The 26,482-nt window shown below is 44.9% G+C and overlaps 1 protein-coding gene across 3 annotated transcripts in view; it reads right to left on the bottom strand.

Annotated features, from left to right (window-relative positions):
- Positions 1–949: 949 nt before the first annotated feature.
- The window catches only part of CLOCK (clock circadian regulator), a 127,873-nt gene continuing 102,340 nt past the window's right edge, over positions 950–26,482 (bottom strand). For 2 of the 3 annotated variants that reach the window (XM_073583558.1, XM_073583559.1), the window contains exons 14-22: positions 9,833–9,908; positions 9,287–9,431; positions 9,062–9,153; positions 8,880–8,972; positions 8,576–8,734; positions 5,733–5,936; positions 5,477–5,655; positions 5,024–5,276; positions 950–4,881 (exon numbers count right to left, since the gene is read on the bottom strand). In XM_073583558.1, the coding sequence (XP_073439659.1) occupies positions 4,729–4,881; positions 5,024–5,276; positions 5,477–5,655; positions 5,733–5,936; positions 8,576–8,734; positions 8,880–8,972; positions 9,062–9,153; positions 9,287–9,431; positions 9,833–9,908 (1,354 nt within the window). In that variant the 3' untranslated portion in view covers positions 950–4,728. The remainder of the gene's footprint in view (positions 4,882–5,023; positions 5,277–5,476; positions 5,656–5,732; positions 5,937–8,575; positions 8,735–8,879; positions 8,973–9,061; positions 9,154–9,286; positions 9,432–9,832; positions 9,909–26,482) is intronic. The other variant, XM_073583560.1, reaches the window with a different exon arrangement.

A 26,482-nucleotide genomic window follows, 5' to 3' on the forward strand; every position in this document is an offset into this window, starting at 1 on the left:
ATTATATTGGAAAACCACTTTAAGTGATTTAAAGCTTATAAAAATTATATAGTAAAATTTTCTAAAAAAAAAAAAAAAAAAAATACTTAAAAGGGTTAGTTGTGCTCCACTTACTTCCACATCGAGGCGTGAGCATCACATTTACCGATGACCTGCCGGTAGGGTACGTGCGATCAGCAGGAATCGCGCACCTTACGTTGTGCACAAACCCTTTTCCACAAACGTCACATCTATGTGACATCTTTCACGTTGTAGTCCCAGACCAATATGTCTGTATACACTGTCTACCTTTATCTACTTGGGTTACACATGAAATAAATGCTGCTGCAGAGCGTAAAAGGTAGATGCAGAAAGTGCTCCGTCCTCTTCCGTGTTCTACCCTGAATATAAGTACAAGGCACTGTATAGAAGAATCTCCGCTGGCCACGGTTCGGATCATAGCCCTCTATAGACAGTAATAATAGCGCAGGGCTGACAAAAATACATTGTACATGTATAGATATATTTATATATATATATATTTTTTTTTTGTGCAAATTACTCCTAGAACGGAACTTTCAATATGTAGTTTCTTAAAATCTCTGATCAAAATATCTCTCCCAATACATAAAAATAGCTTCCGAGAGGAAAAAAGTGCAAATTTCAACATATGAACAGGTATGGGGAAAACAGCATGAGAAGTCGCCAAAGTGGGGATGGCTGTCAAATTATTCTGTCATTTTGATATATTTATAAATTACCACCAAAATAAAAAAAAAAAAAAGGGAAAAACAAACAAAAACCCACACACACAATGCACAAGCGTACTAATCCCACAACATCGCACAAACAAATGGTGAACAGTACAACACGGGACAAAATTATAATACACAAAAATTACCAAAAATAAAAAACAATAAGGACAATGAGGCGGCATGACAAAACTCAGGACATAAAGCCTACGGCCATGCAGCATATAAAATTCGGTTATTTTTATATTATCCATATATATATGTAGATATTTACAGAATATTTTACACCATCTATACAACAATAAATCTTCAAAACATCCTCAAAATAGTGTTACAAAATGTGGTAATGTGTGTAAATGTGGTTTACAAAAAATAGCACTGATTACACCTTCTTGTTTTCTTACAGGCATGATGGGTAACATGCCAACCACTGTCCCCACCACACAGATGACCTTTGGTTCTAGAGGTTCCTGCAAAGACCTGCTCAAAAATGACAAATGTAAATGACCGGGGATTTGGAGAGAACGTTTTTAAAGCTTAAAAACACAAAATTCAGGCATAATACAATGCACAGGGTAGGACCTGCAAATCCTTTAGTCCCAGAAGACCGACCATATCACAAAAAAATATGTCCCAAAGTGCAGAATAAAAGTTTTTTGCTTTTTTTTTTTAAAGGATGAATCAGATTTTCAATAAGTAAATTTTTGACCTGTATGTTCCTCCTGCCACCGCTCACTTCTGCAGAGCAGGTTAAGGTGCCCACACACCTTCAATAGTCATCACCTTACATCTTGTCTGGTAGACAGCTATGCCTTCTGAATCTCTTCACGATATCATGGGTATCATTCACATGTCTTATTCTAACACATAGTACAAGTGTCTATATTAGGCTAGGTTCACATTTGCGGTTGAGTACGCAGCGTATCGTCCGCAACCGCATGCACGCGTTTGCTGTTGCGGACGATTGGCAAGTGCTATTTTCACGGCGAAATTTTGAATGTACATAAGCCACGCTCAACGGGAGTGTCTTATGTAAATTCTTGCGTATGCAAACGCAAAGCGCACGCATGTGCTTGTGTACGCATGCGTTCCCATAGACTAATGCGTTGTTTAGACGCATTCCTTCCGCAAGCATCCGCATGCGTTTGGAGGCGGCAATTTGACGCCACAAAAATTGCAACATGTTGCGTTAGCCGCGCCCCGCTTGCACAACCCGAAGCGACACATGCACAAGCAAACGCGGTCGAATGCATACAAACGCATGTACCTGCACCCACAACGTTAAAGATAGGAAAACACGACACATGCGGATGTATGCGTCAGAAACGTTGTGGACACAAGCGCAAATGTGAAACCGTCTTTAACCAGTATCTGTAGATGTGACATCACCTCTAAATGTGAAAATGAATAGCACTGGAATAATCCTATAGAGAACTTGAGAATACACCCTTATTGAGCAGTGCAAGGCAATGCAGTCTCCTTACAGCTTCTTTACATCCAGCTGTTTAGCACAGAAGGATCTCCTCCTCGTGTGACAGCTCTAATGAACAGAACTGTACTATTAGTAGAACTATAAAGTGCAAGTTCTGCTGGCACATTTAGCCATAAATGGTTTGTTTAGGAGTATGCACTGTTATCCTTGTAGTTACAGGGCATTTGAACCAAGCACACAGAAATCAATGGACTGGAGAGAGCTGAATGGGATGTTAAGAGTTAACTCCTCTTCTGGAAAGTAACTACTGTGCACTCTCAGCCAGACACTAGAGGCAGAGCTGCATGGAAACCAGCTGTACACTATGAAAGACAAATGGTTTTGATTCAAAGATTTTACATCAGAACTCTGGTGTTAAACTTTGTGACTTGTTAACTTCTCACACCATTTCTGCCCAGCTAGGTGAAAGTGGATGGAGCTGAGGCAGGACAGGGGCATGGTCAGGCACACACACGTGACTCATCCGACACTCCTGATTCATTAATCCAATGCCAGAGAACAATGCCAGTCTTGATAAATTGGGGCCAAAATCACTCACTGTAGAAGAACGACTGCAGATAGCAAGTCCATTGCAAAATTGCTTATTTTCTTGTTACCTAATTAAAGCTCTTTAAGAACTTGAGAACACTCCTTAAACACAGGTTTTTGGATCACTTTTTTACACCTGCTTGCATATGGAGCTTCAAGTCCAAACTTCAGTGGATGTTCCTCTGAAGCCGCTCTTATCCCTCCCTTCTCTCAACATCCAGACCTGTTACCCTTCACATCCTGTCGCATTGCTTTATTTTATGTAATGCAGCTCAGAAGTAAAAGTGAACTGAAGGTGACCATACACAGACTTTCCTTTGTGTTTTAGGGTCTCCTCTCTCTCTCCAGTCTCTGGGGGTCTAACCATTGGGCCCCCAAATGGAGGGGTGGTCAGTCATATATTCCTCCGCTTCATTAATTCACTCTCTGTGGGCCCGCTGTCGTTACTGGAGAGCATAAGGGTGTCGGAAGGCATAGCTGTTGGCTGAATAAGCATTATGCTGACAGTTATGGAACCTGGATGGGCACCTTAACCTGCTTAGACCACTACTACAGTGGTCAGGAAGAGGTGGCAGGTGAAGTGACCGGTGAGTAAGACAACTGCACACAACATACCATGTTGTCATCTGACACTCAAGCTTGCCAAAGACCAAAGCAATAAGTAAGCAAAAAGCATAGTAAATTTGATTTGGTATCCGATCCTCTAGGTGGGTATAGGACAATGTCAGTCATTTATGACCCACACTAAGGGTAAATTATGTAGAAAGTCTTTGACTTAAATGAGATGCGATACCCAGCATATGCTTTGGCTTTTGACTGTTTCTCTGATGCACCAAGAAAGTCTAACCGATGTCGCTGCACTGCTACGTATGCCGCGCAAACATTACCGCTTCCTGAAAAGAGCAAACATCATCACTTCTGCCAAAAACATATAAAACACAATGACAGCAAGGGGCTATCCCAATAATTACAAGGGAAAAGACGGAAAAAAGCCTGAACTTGTGCGTAGATATACATAAGGGCCAACCGTTAATTTGACACTCATGTAAGGTTCTTCAAGCTATTGTGAGAAGGTATACTTCCAATTTAATGTCATGGAAATAGAACTTCATGGGACTATTGATCTTACTGAAGGGTTCAAGAGAACTGAATCCTTTGTAGATGTAGTACTAACTATAGTCTGATAAAAATCCCTGAGATTAAAGAGCCAGGAACCAGGGATCTTTTAGGTCTCAGAGATGACAATCAATGTACTATAAATGTGTTTAATGGGAAAATCCCATTAGAGGGATTGCCAAAGATTACACAACTTTATTTTTGCCCCTGAAACAGCGCCACTTTAATCCGCAGGCTGTGTCTGGTATTGCAGCTCATCCCAAGGCTAAAGAGTGTATTAGCTTTTGTAACATGAAGTAGATTTTTTTTCCCAAACCATAGACAACCCCTTTAAATATGACAACAGGTAGTTATTTTTTTGTTTTAGATTTCAAGAAGATAAAAGAAAAAAGGCATGAAGGATACTTAATGCCTATGAATTTGTTCAATAGCAAACGCCCTTTCCGCATCCAGTGAAAGACACGTAAACATAGGGGGGTTATACACCACGTGGTGTATATATGAAGAGGTAAAAGGTAATAAAAACTGGCATAGCATTTAAAATGCTAAAACTGGAAAAGATTAGTTTTGCATTAAAACTAGAACATAAGACACTGTTACCACAGAGAGGTGAGGCTTTGCAGGCATCTCTAGGATCAGAAGATCCCCCAAAATATAATAATTCACCCCAGTGCTGACCATAGATCATGTCTGTGTTATAGAAGGACCAACAATACAAAGAAGTGTTGGCTGCCAGCGAATAAGCGCCACCATCTCGTACCAAACATTCATCGTGCTGCTTTAGTAGTGATCATCAACCGCAATACTGTCCCTTAATACTTCCATCCGGGACCTGTTTGAAGTGTCCACCATAAGACATTCCTACAACTGCTGGACTTTAGAGGACTCGCTCATGCTGTCAGTCCTATGCCGAGATAGCTGCTGCTGGTGGGATGGAGCGAAAGTGCCTTGTTGTACAGGAAAAGAGGAGAGGATGAGCTGAGCAGACTGGTTTCCATGAACTAGCCTGGAGGCCTGAAGAAACAGAAGAAACAGGAAAAAATCACACACTGACAATTATAGGTTAAAGTTCCTAAAGTCTAAAGTTTCAGCCTCCAAACACAACCTTCATGACATACACCGGATGTAGCCTTAGCCACTTGGAGGAGAGCATTACCTGTAAGAACTGCTGCGGCTGCTGGCCGAGCTGTGCTTGCTGTTGCGGCACAGACTGCAGCTGCTGCGGTTGCTCTTGCTGGCTCTGTTGCTGCTGGGTGATGGAAATGGCCTGCGGCTGTTGCTGCTGAGTGGCGAACGTTGGATACGCAGTTACCACCGGCCCCATGAACATTGTGCTAGGAACCATGACTGCCCCACAAGCCACTGGTGTAGTCACAAGTTTGGTTACTATCTGTTGCGCTTGTGAAAACCTGTAATAAATTTAGGATTGTATGTAAATTCCAAATTTGCTGTAAGGAAAGGTCAAGAGTCCAAGCCTACAATACAGAGCAGGCTACAAAGACACCCATGTTTTTCCCTTCCTGCCTTGTAACCTGACAAGGCCTTGTCCAGTCACAGACAAGCGCCTACATTTCCATTCGTTACTAGCGTCGGCTTTCTTATTACTTGCCTTATCTGTCGGTCTTGAGGAAACGTAGTTACGGCTCCCTGGTTATTCTGCTGCATGCTGGACGGCATCTGCACCATACTGGCAGAGGATGGCTGAGAGATGACCATAGTGTTGTACAGTGGTGCCTGGCTGGACATCGATGTCTGCTGTGAATGCCCTCCATGTAGGTTTTGCTGGCCCTGTGATAGGAGAGGGTCGGCTTAGAGAACAGAACACAAGGCATCCCTGCCATTCCTTCAGTGAGTACAGGTGGTACCTGGCTGCTGCTTTGCATGGACTGCTGCTGGAGCATGTGCGGCGCTCCCATGTGGCCGGGGTTCATAGCCCCCTGCAGCTGGTTAGTCTGCACCACTTGGCCCTGCATTGTCAGCTGCGGTAGCTGCTGCATGTTGGAGCCGTTTCCAGATGAAACCTGCACAGGTCCAAAGTTTAAGCCAGGGGTGGGCTGCTGCAGAAACATCTCCAAGACAAAAATAATTATATATAAGAAGCAATACACAAAATATAACATAAAATAGAGGAAGAGAAACCTGACATATTACAGAATGTGTTCACAATAAAACTCAGGATTGTTCTGTATGGGAAGAGATTGGCGGCTTGCTTTTACATAACTGAGTGCACTGTATATACAGAAATGCGCTCACATCACTAACAATAACAAAACACACTGTACAGGTCCGATGAGCCATCACATTACACAAAGTAGACATTTTATTTTTTTACTGGATGATTGACAGATGCCAGCCACAGGCTCCTATCTAAAAAGTTAGATTATTTTTTACTGTATGTTGCAAGATAGGTTGCACAAATTCTCTGACTTAACCCCTTAACGACCAGAGGTATTTTTGGTTTCGCATTTTCATTTTTCCCTCCCCTTCTTTCCAGAGCCATAAGTTTTTTATTTTTCCGTCAATATGGCCATGTGAGGGCTTTGTGTTTGCGGGATGAGTTGTACTTTTGAAAGACACCATTGTTTTTACCATGTCATGTACTACAAAACGGGAATAAAATTCCAAGTGCTGTGAAATTGCAAAAAAAAGTGTAATCCCACACTTGTTTCTTTGCTAGGTTCACTAAATGATAAAAGTGACCTGCCATTATGATTCTCCAGGTCATTACGAGTTCATACACACCAAATATGTCTAGGTTCATTTTTATCTAAGTGGTGAAAAAAAAATTACAAAATTTGTTTAAAAAAAAAACAACAAACAATTGCGCCATCTTCCGAGGCCCGTAGCGTCTACAATTTTTGTCATATAGGGTTGGGTGAGGGTTTATTGTTTGCGTGACGAGCTGATGTTTTTAATGATACCACTTTTGTGCAGATACGTTCTTTTGATCGCCCGTTTTTGCATTTTAATGTAATGTTAGAGACCAAAAAAACGAAATTCTGGCGTTTTGATTTTTTTTTCTAGCTACACCATTTAGCGATCGGGTTAAGCCTCTTTTTTTTTTTTTTTTATAGATCGGGCGATTCTGAATGCGACAATACCCAATATGTGTATATTTGATTTTTCTTTTATTCTTTTATTTTGAATGGGGTGAAAGGGGGGTTATTTGAACTTTTATATTTTTTTTTTATTTTTTCCATATTTTTAAAAACATTTTTTTTTTTTAATATTTGGCATTCTTCAATAGCCTCCATGGGAGGCTTATAGCATCCCATACTTGATCGCCTCTGCTACATATAGGCGATGAGCAGATCGCCTATATGTAGCAGAACTACAGCATTGCTATGAGCACCAACCACCAGGTGTCGCTCATAGCAATCTGGCATCAACAACCATAGAGGTCTCCAGGAGACCTCTGGTTGCTTTGCCAACATATCGCTGACTCCCAATCACGTGACGGGCGTCAACGATGCACACATTTCCGGCTGCACGGCCGAAAGCGCTGGTTAAATGCCGCTGTCCGCGTTTGACAGCGGCATTTAACTAGATAATATGCGCGGGCAGATTGCGATTCCGCTCACGCCTGTTGCGGGCACATGTCAGCTGTTCAAAACAGCTGACATGTCCCGGCTTTGATGTGGGCTCTCCTGCGGAGCCCACATCAAAGAGGGGGAAATGTCCAGTGACGGACTATTTCCGTCATTGGACATTAAGGCGTTAAATGGGGTTTTCCATATCCAACCTTCTATCCAAAATACTCATCCACCTAGTAAAAATAATCCAACTACAGTTACTGTGTCTGTGCTCCAGAGATTATTTACAAGCTGCAGCAGTCACGGGGTCATATGAGCCGCTGTGTAGACTTATTGTTACCATTGCAGCCTGTGATCAATCATCAAAGCAGAGGCGGACAAGCAGCGTTGGACCTGGGGAAGGCGAGTAGAAAATACATTTATTATTTTTAATACAGGGATATGGATTTTCAAAAGGAAATCCGCTGCAACAAAATTGAATAATTAAAAGGTAATTTGAAGGCAGGTTTCTGTCACCTAATCTGAGAGCAGAATAATGTATTGAGATTGACCCCGATTCCAGTGATGTGTCACTTACTGTGCTGCCTACAGCAATTTTTAACACAAATCACAATTTTATCAGCAGGAGATCACTAGAGAACTAATAAAGTACTAATAAACCTGCTGCCAAGTATTTCCCGATATTCATGGGCTCTGTATACCCCACCCCCACCACTGACTGGCAGCTTTCTGCCTACGCAGTGCACACAGAGCTGCAAATCAGTGGTGGGAGCGGGGTTATACAGAGCTCAGTATTTAGAGAACTGCTAGGTCTACAGCAGATAAAACAGGGATTTTGTCAAAACTACAGCAAGCAGCCCAGTAAGTGATATATCAGGCTCTCTGTCTCTACTTTATGCTGCTCTTAGATGAGGTAGTAAACACCTGGTGACAGATTCCTTTTAAAGGTGGACGATTCCATATTTATTCTCCAGTAATAATAGATGAAGTTGGATATTTGAAAAATTAATTTCCCACAATCGACTCCAAATTACTCTGGGTTAAGTGCTGTTATTTCAGTGGAGATGTGGTTGTCATAAAACAGTATACAATATAAAATCTTGTAGTTATAATGGGAAAATCATTTATAATGCAAATAAGGTAGAAGCAATGTATAGTGAGCCACAGGCCAGTACCTGGAAACCCTGACCATGGACCATCTGCAGCTGCTCCTGAATCTTCCGCAATTCCTCCTGCTGCCGGTGGATGTTCTCTTCTATAATGCGTGTCCTTTGCTCCAGCTGATCCTTAAGGTGCTTCATGGCTCCGAACTGTGCCGTAAACTGAAATATGGGCTGAAGATCATTAAAAAAATGGCAACAGCTCAAACCCTTCCAAAATACACTTAACAGGGTAGTAAAAAAAAGAAGCGGAAACAGTCTCTACCCCAGACACACATCCAAAGCTATAGATAGGATGTCGGACAACACTGCGGCTCACCTGACTTATCCCCGTCTGCAGGTGGATGGCAGGAGCGGGCTGCTTCTGTACTGGCTGCGAGAGGGACTGGTTCAGAGACTGCGAGCTGATTGACTAGAAGGACAAATAATAAGCACATAAAGAGAACAGAGGACTACTAGTAGATTACTTAATCATTCTGGCACATGACTAAGCCGTCTCACCTGGCTGCTGATGGAGGAGCGCCTCTTGTCCATGCCTGATAGAGCTTGTCGTGGAGGTGTACCGGTATCTATGGGAATCTTGGTAGGTGTAGCTGGAGATACGCACACATCGGAAACAGGACAGAACATTCATTTAGGATGCGACACAACAATGTCTGCTCGGTCTAGAGAATAAATCAGATGAATACAGAAGTACTTTTTAATGTATGGCTTCTCAATACTCACATGATGGATCAGACACTGCTGTGTGAGAAGATGACTTGATTGAACTCTTGGATGATGGAGATGGTGTCCTGCTGTCATCAAACCTTTCCAAGGCATCCTTCAGGCTGTCCTTATTTATATGATTGTCTGAAGCACTGTCCTGATTCTGAAAAGACACAATCAATGAACGCCATGTTCTTCTCACAAACTGGACTGTGCAATGTCCTAATATTAACTATGGACAGATACTCCGCACCCGGTGGTGCAGATCATGAGAGGTGAGATGCAACTTTAGATGGAAATCGTATGCTGCCCTGGCCAGTGGGGTGTAGCTCTCAGGAATATGTGGGTGTATTAACGTGGCACCAATGATACAGGATATTATTAATGCTTTGCATCAGGAACCACACTAATTTCTGACAAAAAATCATGTGTGCTGCATACACAAACCATACTGAACATTACATGCAGATATGCATTTTTTTAAGGTAAAAATAGACATTTTTAATAAAGTTATCCAAGCAGCAAAGATCCTGTAAATCAAGAAGACAAGTGACAAGCACTCACTTTATCCGAGATGATCTCTGGTGGGGAATCGTCAATCCCAAGCTCGCGCCTCCTCTCCGAGCCGACCTCCGCATAGCTGCAATATCAAGGAGAGAAATTATTTAACACAAAAATAATGATCCCATGCCCTGTTTACACAATTATACTGTACGAAGAGATTCATTGCACACTCCTTTTTTGTATGCAAACAGTTTATTATACAGGTAGTGTTTTAGACATTAAGCACGGGCATGAAAAGGTGCATCATAAATAATTTCACATTTCAAAACTGCCAGGGTCTTATTCATAATGTCGCTGTGAAAAAAGAAAAAGGGCAAAAATCAAAAAATATCATGGCGCAAATACATATTTAAAAAATTATTTAAATAAGCCTTTCATATATTGTCATGAAAATGCAGGGAGAGGGAGAGAATATATATGTACCAGACTGAAAACGCTGCTGCGGATCCGCAAAAAGAATGGACATGCTGTGGGGGAAAAAATGCTGCAAATCTGCACAGATTTTTCCGCAGCATCTGCACAGTAATTCTTAATTTACCATTGACCAATATTAGCAGGGCAAGACACTGCGGATTTGATGCAATTCCGAAAGTCCAAAAACGCTGTGGATCCGCATCAAAATCCGCAACATGTGCACGTAGCCTTAATAAGAATACTTTATAACACCAACTTGAAAAAATGATTTTAAAATAAAAAATGTTGGCCTACTGAAATGTATGCTCAGTAAATGCACTCAATACTTGGTCTGGGCTCCTTTGGCATCAATTACTGCATCAATGTGGCGTGGCATGGAGGCGATCAGCCTGTGGCACTGCTGAGGTGTTATGGAAGCCCAGGTTGCTTTGATAGCAGCTTTCAGCTTGTCTGCATTGTTGGGTCTGGTGTCTCTCATCTTCCTCTTGACAATACCCCGTACTTCACATTAGACCTTGGAAATCAAGGTCCCAGAGTCTGGAGGAAGAATGGAGAGGCCACAATTCAAGCTGCTTGAGGTCTAGTGTGAAGTTTCCACAATCAGTGATGGTTTGGGGAGCCATGTCATCTGCTGGTGTAGGTCCACTGTATCTCATCAAGACCAAAGTCAGCTCAGCCGTCTACCAGGAAATTTTTAAGCACTTCATGCTTCACTCTGCCGACAAGCTTTTTGGAGATGGAAATTTCATTCTCCAGCAGGACTTGGCACCTGTCCCCACTGCCAAAAGTACCAATACCTGGTTTACAAACAGTATCACTGTGCTTGATTGGCCAGAAAACTCACCTGACCTTAACCCTATAGAGAATCTATGGGGTATTGTCAAGAGGAAGATGAGAGACACCAGACCCCACAATGCAGACGAGCTGAAGGCTGCTATCAAAGCAACCTGGGCTTCCATAACACCTCAGCAGTGCCACAGGCTGATCGCCTCCATGCCACGCCGCACTGATGCAGTAAGTAATGCAAAAGGAGCCCCGACAAAGTATTGAGGGGCATTTACTGAACATACATTTCACTAGGCCAACATTTCAGATTTTAAAAATCTTTTCTCAAGCTGGTGTTATAAAGTATTCTAATTTCCTGAGATAATGACTTTTGGGTTTTCATTGGCTAAAAGCCAGAATCATCAGCATTAACAGAAATAAACATGTGAAATAGATCACTCTGTTTGTAATGACTCTATAGGAGTTTCACTTGTTGTATTGAAGAACTGAAATAAATTAACTTTTTGATGCTATTCTAATTTTGTGAGATGCACCTGTACAATCTTCAGTGGTTTACAGGACATCCGTCCTGTAGGACCTACAAGAAGGTCGCTAGGGACCAAACTGCTAGAATTAGGGACAAAATCCAACAGACCATACTTCCAAAAGAACACCATAGATCAAAACACAGGTTCATTCCTCACCAATCCACACCCAATTACACCGGTTTTCTACATTCTACCAATCATACACAAATCACTGACAAATCCCCCCCCCCCGGACACCCCATAGTGACATCTACAGACTCCATTATCGATCTATCTGGAGAAAATAGTCACCCTTCTTACCATAAAAACAAAACGATAATACTTTCTAGATACAGGCCACTTTCTCCAATTCATTAGTAACCTCAAGTCGGTAACTGTAGACAGCTCACTAGTCACACTAGATGTCAATGACCTGTACATGTCAATTACCCACAACAGGGGCCTTGAAGCCACATCTGATCGCCTAACCAAATCAAACTTTAGAATACACTCAACCCAATTTTGCCTTGACATTCAATATAGTCCTGCATGAACAGGAGGATGATTTCTATATTCAAACCTGTGGCACAGCTAAGGCCTCTTTCACACTTCAGTTTTTTGCATCAGTCAAAATCCGCCAAAAGGACGGATGGCGGATCCGTTTTAGTACTGATGACAACATTTTTAAAGGAATCTCAGCCTGGAAAGAGAAAGAGAAAGAGAGATTTTTTTTTTTGTCCGGCACCCAGAAAGAATTTCGGGTTAATTCAGTGTCTGGAGGATCCGTCAGAGAAAAAAACGTTGCAAGCTCCGTTTTGAAATCTTTGAGGATGGTGACGGACAGCAACTTTTGGCGGATCCTCACAAAAAAAATGGATTCAACGGACGGCAATCTGTCACAATCCGCCAATAATGGAAGTCAATGGGGGAAAAAAACGGATCCTCAAAAGAAAATTGCAGATCCGTTTTTTTCAAAACCTGGCGGATTGTGACTGATTGTAAAAAACTGAAGTGTGAAAGAGGCCTAAGGGATTTAAACATTATTTATGCCGCCTATCCCTGCACTTTTTCAGGCCAGTGCTTATGTCAAAAACATTACATGTATAATAAACTGTTTGCATACATAAAGGAGTGTGCAGTGAATCTCTACTTACAGTACGTTGTGCTACACCTCACTTCACCAGCACCTCGGACTTCCAACCTCAGTGCAGTCCTCGTCCCTGCACATATGTACTGACATTAGAGTGTGTCTAATTATACTCTACCCTCGTACTCATTCAGACCTCAATGATTTTTCACTTGTGCAATAAAAAGGTACAAGTATCATCAGTGTTTTCCATCCAAATGTCAGTGATGCAGTTTTTACCATTATCGAATTATCACATATGGAAAAAGCCGGATTACTTACCGGTAATGCTCTTTTAATGAGTCCACGACAGCACCCACTGGAGGTATCGGATCCGCCCATTTGGAACAGGAAACCCTACAGGAAAGATAAAAGGGGCGGTCCGCCTTTCCTCCTCAGTTTTACGTTTCAGAGTACCAGAAGGACCGCCAAGGATTAGGCAATGTTCTCTTATTTTAACATCTTTCTTATCCATTATTTGGTAATACTTTAACTATTGATATATTTAGGGGGGGAAGTGAACGGGTGCTGTCGTGGACTCATTAAAAGAGCATTACCGGTAAGTAATCCGGCTTTTTACTCTTCGCCACGACAGCACCCACTGGAGAGATTCCAGAGACCATCACCTGGGTGGGACCACCGTGCCAAGGATAGTCCTGCCAAAGCTTAAGTCAGAGGTTGATGAAAGATCAAGTCTGTAGTGGTTATAGAAGGTAGAAGGGGATGACCAAACTGCCGCCTTACATATAGTTTCAATCGGAACATCTCCCTTTTCCGCCCAAGAGGTTGCCATTGCCCTGGTGGAATGCGCCCTGATGTTCCCTGGAGGATCTTCGTTTTTTGCGGAGTAGGCTAAACGAATGGCCTCTCTGATCCACCGGGAAATGGTGCTCTTCGTGACTCCATACCCCTTCTTACAGCCCTGAAATGAAACAAATAGGGCCCTACTCTGCCTCCAACTGTTGGACCTCTCAATACATTTTAGGACAGTTCTTTTGACGTCCAGAGTATGGAACCTCTGCTCTTCCGGAGTAGAGGGATTTTTATAGAAGGTTGGGAGGAGTATCTCCTGAGATCTATGGTATTTTGTTGCCACTTTTGGCAGGTAGGCAGGGTCTGGTTTTAATACCAATCTGTCTTGGTATTCTTGAAAAAAGGGTGGATCTATTGATAAGGCCTGAATATCACCCACTCTTCTAGCTGAGGTTAGTGATACTAAGAGGGCCATTTTAAGTGCTAAGTATTTGAAGGGTATTGTGTCGATCGGCTCAAAGGGGTCTACCGTTAGGGCGTCTAAGACCAGATTTAGATCCCATGTAGGGACGGAGGGTATGTGGATTGGAGTTATTCGTTCACATGCTGTAATAAAACGAGTTATCCATTTGTTGCCTGCTATATTATGGCCATATAGTGCTCCTAATGCCGATATTTGTACTTTCAGTGTATTTACTGCTAAGCCTAAGTCTTTCCCCTTCTGCAGAAATTCCAAGATTGGGATTATCGGAACTTCTGTTGTATGAGGTACTGTATGGAATTGAAGAAATTTTTTCCATATTCTAATGTAAATCTGGGTCGTGGACTGTTTTCTACTTTGTAGTAGTGTAGCAATTAAGGACTCCGAGAATCCTCTTGTCCTCAATAACTGCCTCTCAAATTCCACGCCGTCAAGTGCAAGCTGAGTACTTGAGGGTGGAAAAAGGGGCCTTGGGAGAGTAGATTGGCAGTCGGAAGGACCCAAGGATCTGTTATCGACATAATCTGCAGCCACGAAAACCACGGTCTTTTTGGCCAGAACGGTGCTATTAAGATTATTCTTGCTTTGTCGTCTCTGATCTTCCGAATTACTTGAGGTAGGAGGATCAATGGAGGGAACGCATATGCTAGGTTGAAATTCCATGGAACTAGAAAGGCGTCCAGTATGTTTGGGTGATCTGACGGAGATAGGGAGGCAAAGGTTTTTATCTGCCTGTTCTCCCTTGTGGCAAAAAGATCCACCTCGGGTTGTCCCCATGCGGCTACTATGTCCCTGAAGACCTTCCGATTGAGGCACCACTCTCCTTGTCGTAGAGTGTGACGGCTTAGGAAGTCTGCCTTTTGATTGCTCTCGCCTCTTATATGAAGGGCCGAGAGGGACAAAAAATAGTTTTCTGCTAAGTTTAAAATTTTTGCCGCTGAAGACATCAGAGTCTCTGATCGAGTTCCTCCTTGTCTGTTTATATATGCCACTGTGGTGGTATTGTCCGACAGGATCCTTACATGCTTCTGTTGGAGCTGTGGAAGGAAGTTGTATAGAGCATAGAACACTGCAGTCAGTTCTTTTAAATTAGATGAGTAATCACATTCCTCTTTACTCCACCTTCCCTGATAAAACCCATTCTCCATGTGGGCTCCCCAGCCCTGGGGACTGGCATCGGTGGTTACAATACAGGATGGAACTATAACCCATGGGACTCCTGAACATAAATGGTCATCGTCTAACCACCACTCTAGGGAAGTCAAGACTTCTTGTGACAGGGTTATTTTACTCTGTAAACGACCACTATGTCGCTTATCCTCCTGGAGGATCTGGTGTTGTAGTGTACGGACATGGTATTGGGCCCACCGGACTGCCGGGGTGCAAGAATTTAGTGATCCTAATAGTGACATTGCTCCTCTTAAGGATACACGTGGTTTATCTATAGCTGCTTGTATTTTTTGTTTTGTGAGGATGATTTTTACCTGGGGTAGTAGACATCTCTGGGTCAAGGAATCTAGTTGAAATCCTAGAAATGTCTGGAGAGATTGCGGATCGAGTCTGGACTTTTGGATATTGATGATCCAGCCAAGGCTCTGAAAAGAGGAGACTGCGTCAGTCACACGCTCAGTACATTGTTTGACTGAATTCCCAATTACTAGGAAGTCGTCTAGATATGGTACAATTAGTGTGTCCTTTTGGCGAAGGTAGGCCATTACTTCTGCCATTACCTTGGTAAATATTCTTGGTGCCGTGGAAAGCCCGAAGGGCATGGCCGCGTATTGGAAATGACGAATCCTGCCCTCGACTTCCACTGCGACTCTTAGGTATTTCTGGAATCTGTTGTGTATAGGGAGATGATAATAAGCATCTTTTAAATCAATCCCTGCCATTACGCAATTTGGGAAAAGAAGCTTTATAGTGGATCTAATCGATTCCATTTTGAACTTATAATTTTTTATAAATGAATTTAGCTTCTTTAAATTAATAATGGTTCTAAATGTACCGTCTGGTTTAGACACCAAAAACAGGGGAGAGTAAAAGCCTCTACCCTGTTGTTCCTCAGGGACGTCAACTAAAACTTTTTTAGCTAGCAGGACTCGAATCTCGTCTTCGAGAGCCTTTTGCTGAAGTGAGGAATTAAGGCGAGTTATAACAAAGAACTCATAGGGGATTCGAAGGAATTCAATCTTTATTCCTTCCCTGATTATATTCAAAATCCATGGGTTTAACGTAATTTGTTCCCATTTGGTAAAAAAAAATTTTAATCTGCCCCCAACCGGTGGGTCTAAACTTTTAATTTTTTTCTCTCCTATATGTTGGCCCTCTGAAGATGGTACCCTTCTGCTTTTCGTCTTTCGTGGCCCATCTTGTTCTGTCCGATTGTCTTCTTCTCCCGAATGGCCGTCTTTTAAAGGTTTTCCTATAAAACGGAATGGGAGAATCACTGAAGGCCTTTTTCCTTTCTTTTGCCTTGGCGAGAATTTCGTCTAAGGCTTTTCCGAAGAGGAACTCACCCTCGCATGGGGTTGCACTAATTTTGGATTTTGATTGTGCATCCCCTTTCCAGCTTTTTATCCAAAGCGCGCGTCTGGCGTTATTCACCAGGGCTGCCGACCTTGCTGCAAGTCTTAGGGTGTCCGCTGAAGCGTCTGCCATAAAGGCAGCTGCCCCTCTTATCAACGGGATGGCTGCACGCAGTTTCTCCCTTGACACTCTTTGCTCAATCTGCTGGTCTAATTGATCTAGCCATACCAGCATTGACCTAGCAGTACATGTGCTGGCTATTGCGGGTTTGAATACCCCGGTGGTGGACTCCCAGGACCTTTTGAGCGAGGATTCAGCCTTTCGGTCCAATGGGTCTGCTAACAATCCTGCGTCCTCGACCGGGATCGAGGTTTGTTTGGAAGTGGAGGATATGACAGCGTCCACCTTTGGTATTTTAGACCATTTTAATAGATCTTCATCAGTGAACGGGTACTTCCGTTTTGAAGCGGATGGGAGAAAACCCCTCTGGTCGTGTTTTTCCCATTCCCTTTTGATGAGATCTTTAATTGCCGGTATTACTGGAAATGATCTCCTCTTTTTTTCTGCCAATCCCGCAAACATAATGTCCTGCGCGGTCTGGGCTCCCCTTTCCTCTTCACACCCCATGGTATTCCTAACCGCTTTTACCAGGTTATCTACGCTGTCCAGAGGAAAACATGCGCGTCCTTCCGCCTCCGAGGATGATGATGAGGACGTGGATGCGGAGCCTGAGTTTAACCCCTGTTCTTCCTCTGACTCTGAACTGACAATAACCTGTTTTCTATGCCTGGACTCTGCGGGAGTGCTGGCGCGGTTGATGGCTTGTATTTCCTCCCTAATTATGGCTCGGATATCCTGAGAAGAAAGACCCTGCCTGGTCTCTTTCATGCATTGTTTGCAGAGTTTTTTGGGGTAGGAGTCAGGGAGAGGCTCTGAACATAATGCACATTCTTTATGTTTTGTTTTTCCTTTTTTCTTTGACTGAAACGGGAGGTCAAAGGTAAAGAGAGGGGGGAGGGGGGGGGGGAGGAGAGGAGGTTAGCTTAATAGGTAGAGCATCTGCTTTGCACACTCACCCAGTGAAGCTTAATACCGGTTCAGATGGCTGAGACGGTTTGGATCGGGTTTCTGCTGCCTCGCTCCTGCGGGCGGTCTCCGTCCTGGCGCTGCGGTCCCTGGTGGAGTTGCCCCCAGCTGAATCCCCTGCTGGGGTTTGCGACTCTGCGGGGGACGACATGTTCCAATGTTGCAGCGCTGCAGCGCTGTTTTACCTGTATCGTTGCCCCGGAAGTCGCCCTGTCACAGGGCGCATGCGCCGCGTCATCGCCATCTTACCCCGGAAGTTCAACCATTACTTCCGGGGTATGGGAGCGTCGGGCGCCGGCCTGCTCCCGCGCCACCGCTAGTAACACGTGGCTCGCGCGCACATGGCCTCACCATCCACGCTATACCCCCACCGATGGGAATGGGGGGGGGGGAAAATCTCCCGGATGCCAGACCGGCGCGCTCCCTGGTAAGACCGGGCGGCCCTCCCCGGACCCGGCCATTACCACTGTGCCACCAGACGAGGGGGGAGCCGTCAAACGGAGTCTCCCCCGACGCTGCCTCCGGACCGCAGCCCCTGCCGTTCCCGAAGAGACCGCACAGGCGGATGCATGGCCCAGGTAAGATCCTGCAGGATCCTGCTCCATTTGGAACAGGAAACCAAAACTGAGGAGGAAAGGCGGACCGCCCCTTTTATCTTTCCTGTAGGGTTTCCTGTTCCAAATGGGCGGATCCGATACCTCCAGTGGGTGCTGTCGTGGCGAAGAGTAAAAATAAAGTTTCTCCTATTCACTGCAATTCACGGACAGTACACAGATTGGACAATGATGCCATCCATGATTTTCATAAACCCATTGACCAGTATGGGTCATTTTCACAAGTGACATTCATACAGAACAGATATTTCAGACTTTTTGTTGGAAACACATGGTCTGCAAAAAAACATGGAAATTGGAACTGTACCATAGAATACAATGGTCTGTGTTCTGTGAAAATCAGAACAGGCATATGAAAAACGACGCCTTACATGTATCTACCAGTAGCTTGTATTTCACAAAACACTGCATGTCGAAGAATATGGTGCAACTACTGAATATATGTTATTTCAGGCAAACCTCACCACCTTTATCCACTGAAAAGAAACTTTAAAGCCAAACTCCTATCATGGGATGTAACTCGTTAGTCATTTAAAGCACCAATTCAGCGTTTTTTTTTAATTCACCTATGGAGTGGTGCCTAAAATCTAAATCCCCTATCTGAAACTCACCTTCCGTTTTTTTCATCCGTCTTCGTCGCCGCTCTGGTCCATCTCCTGGAGTTTGTGACCTGCCAGCTGCTGCAGGAGCGAGCTGGAGGTCACTAATCAGTGTAAGTCTATGAGATCCTCGTTCTGCCTCTCAGACTTGCATTGAAAGCTTGTGAGAAAACTTATGACCTCCGGCCAGTCAGAAGCTGTGCTCACAAGACGGCGCCATGGGACTGGAAAGGCTCCGTAAAATGGTGAAGACTACATGACTAGGGCACGAGGCTTACTTTTAAAGCTCCACTCCAGCAATGAACAAAAAAATGAAATGCTGGAGTGGCGCTTTAATGTATTTAGTACATGTTAATAATTGATTTCATCCTTCAAAATATTATTTTATTCTTCATACACATACATGTATACACACATTCTTACACACACAAAGAGCACATTTATTAAATGGAAAAAGGATCATGGATTTGTCCAACTCTATCCAAATATAGTAAACTAACCATTATTTCTAAACATCTCTATCATGGATTTGAAATGAAATGTTTATTTTACTCCATTCAGACTGAATGAAACAAATCATCCTTTTTCCAATGGATTATCGTCTTGCAGCAGCTTTTGCTCTGAGCCCCACAAGATTAAGAGTTGGAAATATAGGTGAGCTGGTCTTTTTATTTTTGCAGATTTATTACGTCTGGCATTTCTTGCATCTTTTTCAAAATATGTTAAAGGGAATCTGTCACCTCAATTTGGCGCTGTATGTAAATGAGTGTTTTGGCTCCTTCTATCCACCCCTCCTTGGCCGTTGTTTTAGGTGATTTCCATAGTTGTCACCCATATTACGCGCGTGTGCATTGCAATCTTCAATCGCGCGTGCGCAGTATGCTTTGCCCAACTGCTGGCAAAGCCGAAAAACATTAGTGCGCATGCGCCGGTGAACTATGTCCCGGAGGTATTTCTCTGCCATTTCTCCATGCGCACTAATGCTTTTCGGCTTTGCCGGCAGTTGGGCAAAGCATACTGCGCATGCGCGATTGGAGACTGCAATGCGCACGCAAGTACTACGGACAACTACGGAAATTACCTGAAATATTGCGTACAGCGGCCAAGGAGGGGTGAAGGGAAGGAGCCAAAACACCGCCCATGGGACCAAACTCATTTACATACAGCGGGAAAAAAAAAAAAAAAAAGGATTTAGTTCAGCTCACCCCTCATTGATGCTGCAGCAAGGTCCGAGCAAGGACACGTCTCCACTTAGACGTCTTGAAATACTTAATAGAAAAAGGAAAGTCCAGCTCAAGGAGTAAAATCCAGAATTTTCTTTATTTGTTCCATTAAAATACAAGCATGGCTGCTATAGTCATCATTACGGTTTTTACCCTGGCATGGGATAGCCGCACAGAGAGTGCCCAGGAGGTTCTGTACGCGTTTCGAGCGGTATATGCTCATAGACTCAGAATAATATTGTATTCTGTATGCTTGTATTTTAATGGAACAAATAAAGAAAATTCTGGATTTTACTCCTTGGACTTTCCTTTTTCTGTGAAGTATTTACATACAGCGCAAAATTGAGGTGACAGATTCCCTTTAAACTAAAATGCGTTTATTACAAGGCTAACAACTCAGCAAATTTTGGTTCTTGTTAAAAATGAGTTCATACATTGTGGCCACTGTGTTTTTCTTGCCACGGATACAGTAAAACTGCAATGTTTTTGCCACTATTTTTACAAAAATCGCTGAAAAACATGGATTTTTGTGATAACTCACAAAATCCTTTTCTCCGAGACGCTCATTGGGGGACACAGGACTGTGGGTGTATGCTACTGCCGCCTGGAGACTGACGCCAAGTGAAAAAAAGAGGTTAGCTCCTCCTCCGCTGTATACACCCTTGCCCCGATTGCGGGCGGAAACCACTTTGGTGCAAAAGCAGTAGATCAAAAAATAAGACAAAATCAACTTTAATGCAGATAACATTAAACAAACAAGGGCCAAATGGCTAACAGGGTGGGTGCTGTGTCCCCCATGAGCGTCTCGGAAAAAAGGATTTTACGGTGAGTGATCACAAAAAACAATGTTTCTCCTTCACCCCATTGGGGGACATAGGACTGTGGGACGTCCTAAAGCAGTCCCTCGGTCAGAAGTTGACTCACCGATCCAAGCTACATGCACCTCCTATCTAAAGGTGCGCCACCGCTGCTTGGAGAATCCTTCTACCCAGGCTCGCGCCCACTGAAGCCCGAGTATGGATATTGTAGCGCTTTGCGAATGTGTGCAGGCTGAACCAGGTTGCCGCCTTGCAAACCTATTCTGCCGATGCCTGGTGCCGAAGAGCCCAAGAGGTGCCCACAGCCCGAGTACAGTGTGCTCTGATCCCTGCTGGAAACGATGCGCCTCTGATACGGTAAGACTCCTGGGTCAGAATCCAAAATTAAACGGCCAAGCCGGCAAACACAGGGCCCCTGAGTTCGGGTGGAAAATCAGGCCATGGGAAAATAGATCTGGACGCTCTGGCAGCCGCCAGGGAACGTCGGGGAGTAGCTGCACTAGGTCTGCGTACAATGTCCGACGGGGCCAGTCTGGGGCCAGCAGAATCAATGGAACCCCTTCTGCCTTGATCTTCTTGATGACTCTCGGAAGCAGTGGTATCGGGGGGAATAGGTATGGAAGGCGAAACTGGTTCCATGGCAGAACCAACGCATCCACGGCGTTTGCCTGCGGGTCCCTGGACAGAGCGACGAATGCGGGCACCTTGGCGTTCACCCTGGAGGCCATCAGGTCCACATCCGGTGTTCCCTACTGTTGGCAAAATTGCTGGAAGACCTCGGGGTGTAGTGACCATTCCCCAGATACAAGACACTGCCGGATGAGGAAGTCTGCCGCCCAGTTCTCTACACCCGGAATGTGGACTGCCTATATCACCGAGTGGTTCCTCTCGGCCCAGTGAAGAACGTGCCCCACCTCGCGCATGGTTGCTCTGCTGCGGGTGCCCCTCCTGATGATTTATGTAAGCCACCGCCGTGGCGTTGTCCGATTGAATCCGGACGGGGCGGTGTTATGAATGGGTCACCGAGGAGAAAAAAGCAAAACAAGCTAATCCACAGAAAACCAGAGTAGTTGGTAACTATGCAGATTGCAGATCCCTGATCTTACCACACAACTAGCAGTAGCCGTGGAGCGTGCCTACGATGAACCTAGATGCCACATCACGGCCGGAGGACTACATAAGCCTAAAGCAAGAAAAGGGAAAACTAACTGCCCCAGAGCAGACCCCAAAGGAATAGATAGCCCCAGGGCTGTGGAGTCGGTAAGCCAAACCTGCGACTCCGACTCCTCAATTTCCCTTACACCGACTCCGACTCCAACTCCCACATATATTGCTTATATTTAAGTGAAAAATTTATTGTAGTACAATGTGAACCTCAGACATTTAATCATTTTTATGATCCAATAATCAAGATATTTAGATAGAACAGAATATATATTGGTGTACTACCCGGTTTTCATTCTTTTTGGTACAGATACGATATGGATAGACAGATATGGATATATAGATAGAGCAGATTTCTAATCTGCTTTTGCTATTGAAAACATTATCTATGAGCTCAAAAACCTTTCAGGTGATGCAGTTTTTTAAAAAGATGATCAGCTTTTGCAGCTGAAAAACGTATCCTCAAAAAACACAGGAAAAACGCTGTGTGTGAATGTAGCCTTAGATCAGGAATATAACAGCCATTTATATGACATTTCATAACTTTCCCAAACTCCTATGAAAAAATATTCAGCACATCCTGCATTGAATTACTGTACCCAATTTATTATATATTTTAGGAGTCGGAGTCGGTCCATTTTATACCGACTCCAACTCCGACTCCACCAAAATGAGCACCGACTCCGACTCCGACTCCACGACTCCGACTCCACAGCCCTGGATAGCCCCCACACATGTATTGACGGTGAAACAAGATGAAGGCACAAACACAGGCAGGAAAATAGGCTGCGCAAATGATGGGGCCCAAACTAACTAGAAAGGAAAGGAAAGAAAAGACACTGTCTGCAACCTGCATAAAACACTACAAAAATAATGTCCAACACTTCTGATAGCAAAACTAACCCTGAAGTCACTAGACTTCTCCCACTATATCAGCACTGTGAAATATTCTGAGACAGAGCAAAAAGATACAGAACTAGTAAGGGACAAAAAGCCAATTGGCAAAATACTGATAAATAAGAGTGGAAATTCAGCTCAGCCCCCAGCCGGGGCTGGCAGACCACACAAAAAACTGAATAGACCAACAAAATCAAGTGTGAACATTAGCAGAAAAACTTCGCTTTAGATGACTGGAACAGAGCTGAAAACCAAGAGCTGACAAGCCAGAAGGAATCACCAGCAACTGAATAGGGCGTCGGCTGTCTTAAATCCAATATGAGACTCCTGAGATCCAATCGTCATCCTCATTCTCAGGTGGCAGATTTTCACCGATCAAATCAGCCTCTCTACCTCCTGTTACCACCAGAGGGAGTCTGGAAGGAGAACTCACAACTGGTGAACCAGAGAATGAACTCACAACAGGAATCACTTCCATTGCTGCCACCATTCTCCCTAGAATCCTCATGCAGAAACGGATGGTATGAGGGACTGGTTGGCGAAGTGTCCGGACTCCCTGCTGGAGAGCTAGAATTACCAACTCTCGGGAGGTGTCGAAGATCATTCTTAAAAAGGAAAACCTCTGAGCTGGAACAAGGGAAGATTTCTTCAGGTTGACCAACCACCCTAAGTGGGAAAGTATCTAACGTGATGTTGACACTCTCCTCGCATGCCCGAAATGAAGGGCCCTTGACCAAGAGGTCGTCTAGGTAAGGTAAGACGACTATGCCCCAGGAGCGCAGGATGGCCATGACGACTGCCATGACCTTTGTTAACACTCTGGGGGTGATGGCTGGTCCGAAGGGCAGTGCTGCGAAGTGGAAATGTAGACCGTTGATGGCGAAGCGTAGAAATCTTTGATGCGGAGGGAAAATGGGGATATGTAGGTAGGCGTCCTGGATATCGATAGAGGCCTGCGAACAGGCGGCCGCTCTGATAAGGCAGAGAAGTCAAGGACTTCTTGGAGGTTGAATCGGCCCGCCATGTCCTTAACCATAGAGCTCTCCTAATGGAAATTGCATTTGCGGCAGCAAGTGCCACACAGTTGGCCGCATCTAAAGATGCATTGATTAAGTAGTCACTGGCCATAGTAATCTGATACCTCTGCTGGTAGGTCCATATCTTGCAAGGCTCTGTTCAATGATTCTGACCAAGAAATCATGGCCTTGGCTACCCACGTTGCCGCGAACGAGGGACAGAGTGCTGACCCTGATGCCTCAAACACTGAGCGAGCCAAGCTGTCTATGAGATGATTAGTGGGATCCCTAATAGAAGAACCACTAGGTACGGATAACATGGTTTTAGAGGCCAAGCGTGACACGGGTGGATCTACCGTTGGGGATTCCGCCCATTTTTTACGGAGATCCTGGGCAAACGGATACCTTGCCTCGAGCGCCTTCTGGCCCGAGAAGCGCCTGTCTTGCCGTTCCCTGTATCGTTGCACTATGTCCTCAAACTCTGGGTGAGTGCAAAATACTCTGTAAGGCCGCTTGACTCGCTTAAATCAGGGTTCCCCAACTCCAGTTCTCAAGGCCCACCAACAGATCATGTTTTCAGGATTTCCTTAGTATTGCTCAGGTGATAATTGCTTCACCTGTGCAATACAAAGGAAATCCTGAAAACATGATCTGTTGGTGGGCCTTGAGGACTGGAGTTGGGGAACCATGGCTTAAATGACACCTTATGGCCTGAAGTCAAGGTGGAATCATCCTCAATCCCCAGAGTCTGGTTGACGGCCTCAATGAGGCTGTCAACTGTTTCCTGATGACCTAGAGTATCTAGGTCAAGGGGCTTGTCCGAGTCGTAATCTGAGCTTTGCTCGCTATCGACTACTGGTGAAGGAGAGCGAGAATCAGAACTCACAGATGCCGAGGCAACGGGAGACGCTGTGTGGGTTTGTTTCCCCTGCGTCTGCCTGGAGTGAGAGCGGCACCTGCAGGCCAGAGGCTCCTGTGAGGTGGAGGACCCCTCAAACAGGCGAGCCACTATCCCTGCCCCTATCTGGGGCGCAAAGGGACTCGATTGCTCTCGTGACACCATAGACTGTTGTGACAGAGATAGAACCCATTCCGGGGGACTTGGTACACTGGGCTTTGTCGCAGGGGAGGGCTCCTGGGCGCGTTCGGAATCACAGGCTTCACATAATCACTTGCTCTGCGCCTGTGGAAAAGCGGACCGACAGGAGATGCATGCAGCGTATAGAAACGTGTGTGTCTTAGCTTTTCCGGACAGGCTGTATCTGCCAGGCATCAGCTATGCAGACCACCGGGGAGAGTGTGCACTCTTTGTTTTCACCTAGAGTGGCCTCTTGGGGGGTAGCACTTACCCTAGTCCTGTGCTCCCTCACATCCTGGAAGTGCAGAGCGCCGCTTAATTCAAAAAAGTGCGCGCCTCAGCTGCGGGCGGGCCACCGGAAGGAGTCCTGGGGTCAGTACTTCCGCCTGCGGTCTAGCGTCGGTCCGAAGCCGGGGGCTAAATTTCTTTGGCGCCCGCCCAGGCCACGGGGGCGGGCCCGCCGGAAGTGACGCGACGGCCGAAGCCGGGAGTTGGATTTTTAGTGTCCGCCCACAACGGGGGGGAGACCCGCCGGCCACGGAGGCCTAGACTGGGAACAAGGGGCCGGCGCTGCCGGATGCCCGGAAACGCGCGATAGCGCTATCCTGTAGCGGAAGCTGCACCAGGCTAAGGGCCGCCAGACCTGTGGAACGCTGCTGCAGGAGCCCTCCCAGGCCATCCTCCTCCGTGATGACGCTTCAGCTCAGGTTATTGGGGAGGGCCGCATAAAGGACGGTGCAGGCACCCTAGCTCCATCTTTCCCTCCCAGGGATGAGGAGAGGGACCGTCCGCCGCCTAGCAGCACCGCAGTCTTGCATTGGTGGTGCAGTGGGGGCCACACGGACTGTGCTTGTGCCTCTGTACAGCCTAGGGTTTCAATACCTTAGGGTGGTCAGGGCTAAGTCCGGCATCATGTCCCACATTGCGGGAGAGGATACTTGAAGGCGACACTCGCAAGTGCTCGCCCGTTGTTGGTTTGGAGAGATCGGACCCTTTCAGTAGGGTCCGTCGCCCCTGTCTCATCTTCATAGAAAAACAAGTCTGGAAAAAGACAGACGTGTTGCCTCCAATGGACACTAAGCATGAACTGGTTTCCGACCGCAATCGGGGCGAGGGTGTATATGGCGGAGGAGGAGCTAACCTCTTTTTTTCACTTTTTGTCAGCCTCCAAGCGGCAGTAGCATACATCCACAGACCTGTGTCCCCCAATGAGGCAAAGGAGAAATGATGAATTTTTGCGGTGTTGGAAGAAAACAAAATAAAAAGAAAAATTAAAATATACATACACCATGGCCGCAATGTGTGAATATAGCCTAAGGTAAGTCTCACACCAACAGTTTAATTTATTAGCGGGGAGACCAGTTGAAATAAGCCCATGTGTATTACAATAAAAAAAAAAACACTGAACACCACAAACAATACTGGTCCCCAAAGTTCTTTTATGAGTTTGTAGGGAACCTAATATACAAGATGATAAAATATAAAGAAAAAGAATGTTACAAGTTCAATAAACCAAAAATATGAAAAAAGTTACTAGAAAAAAAAAAATATTCCACATACACT

This window comes from Dendrobates tinctorius, unplaced genomic scaffold (genome assembly GCF_039654945.1).
Source record: "Dendrobates tinctorius isolate UK_male_01 unplaced genomic scaffold, ASM3965494v1 ptg000079l, whole genome shotgun sequence".
NCBI lineage: Eukaryota > Metazoa > Chordata > Amphibia > Anura > Dendrobatidae > Dendrobates > Dendrobates tinctorius.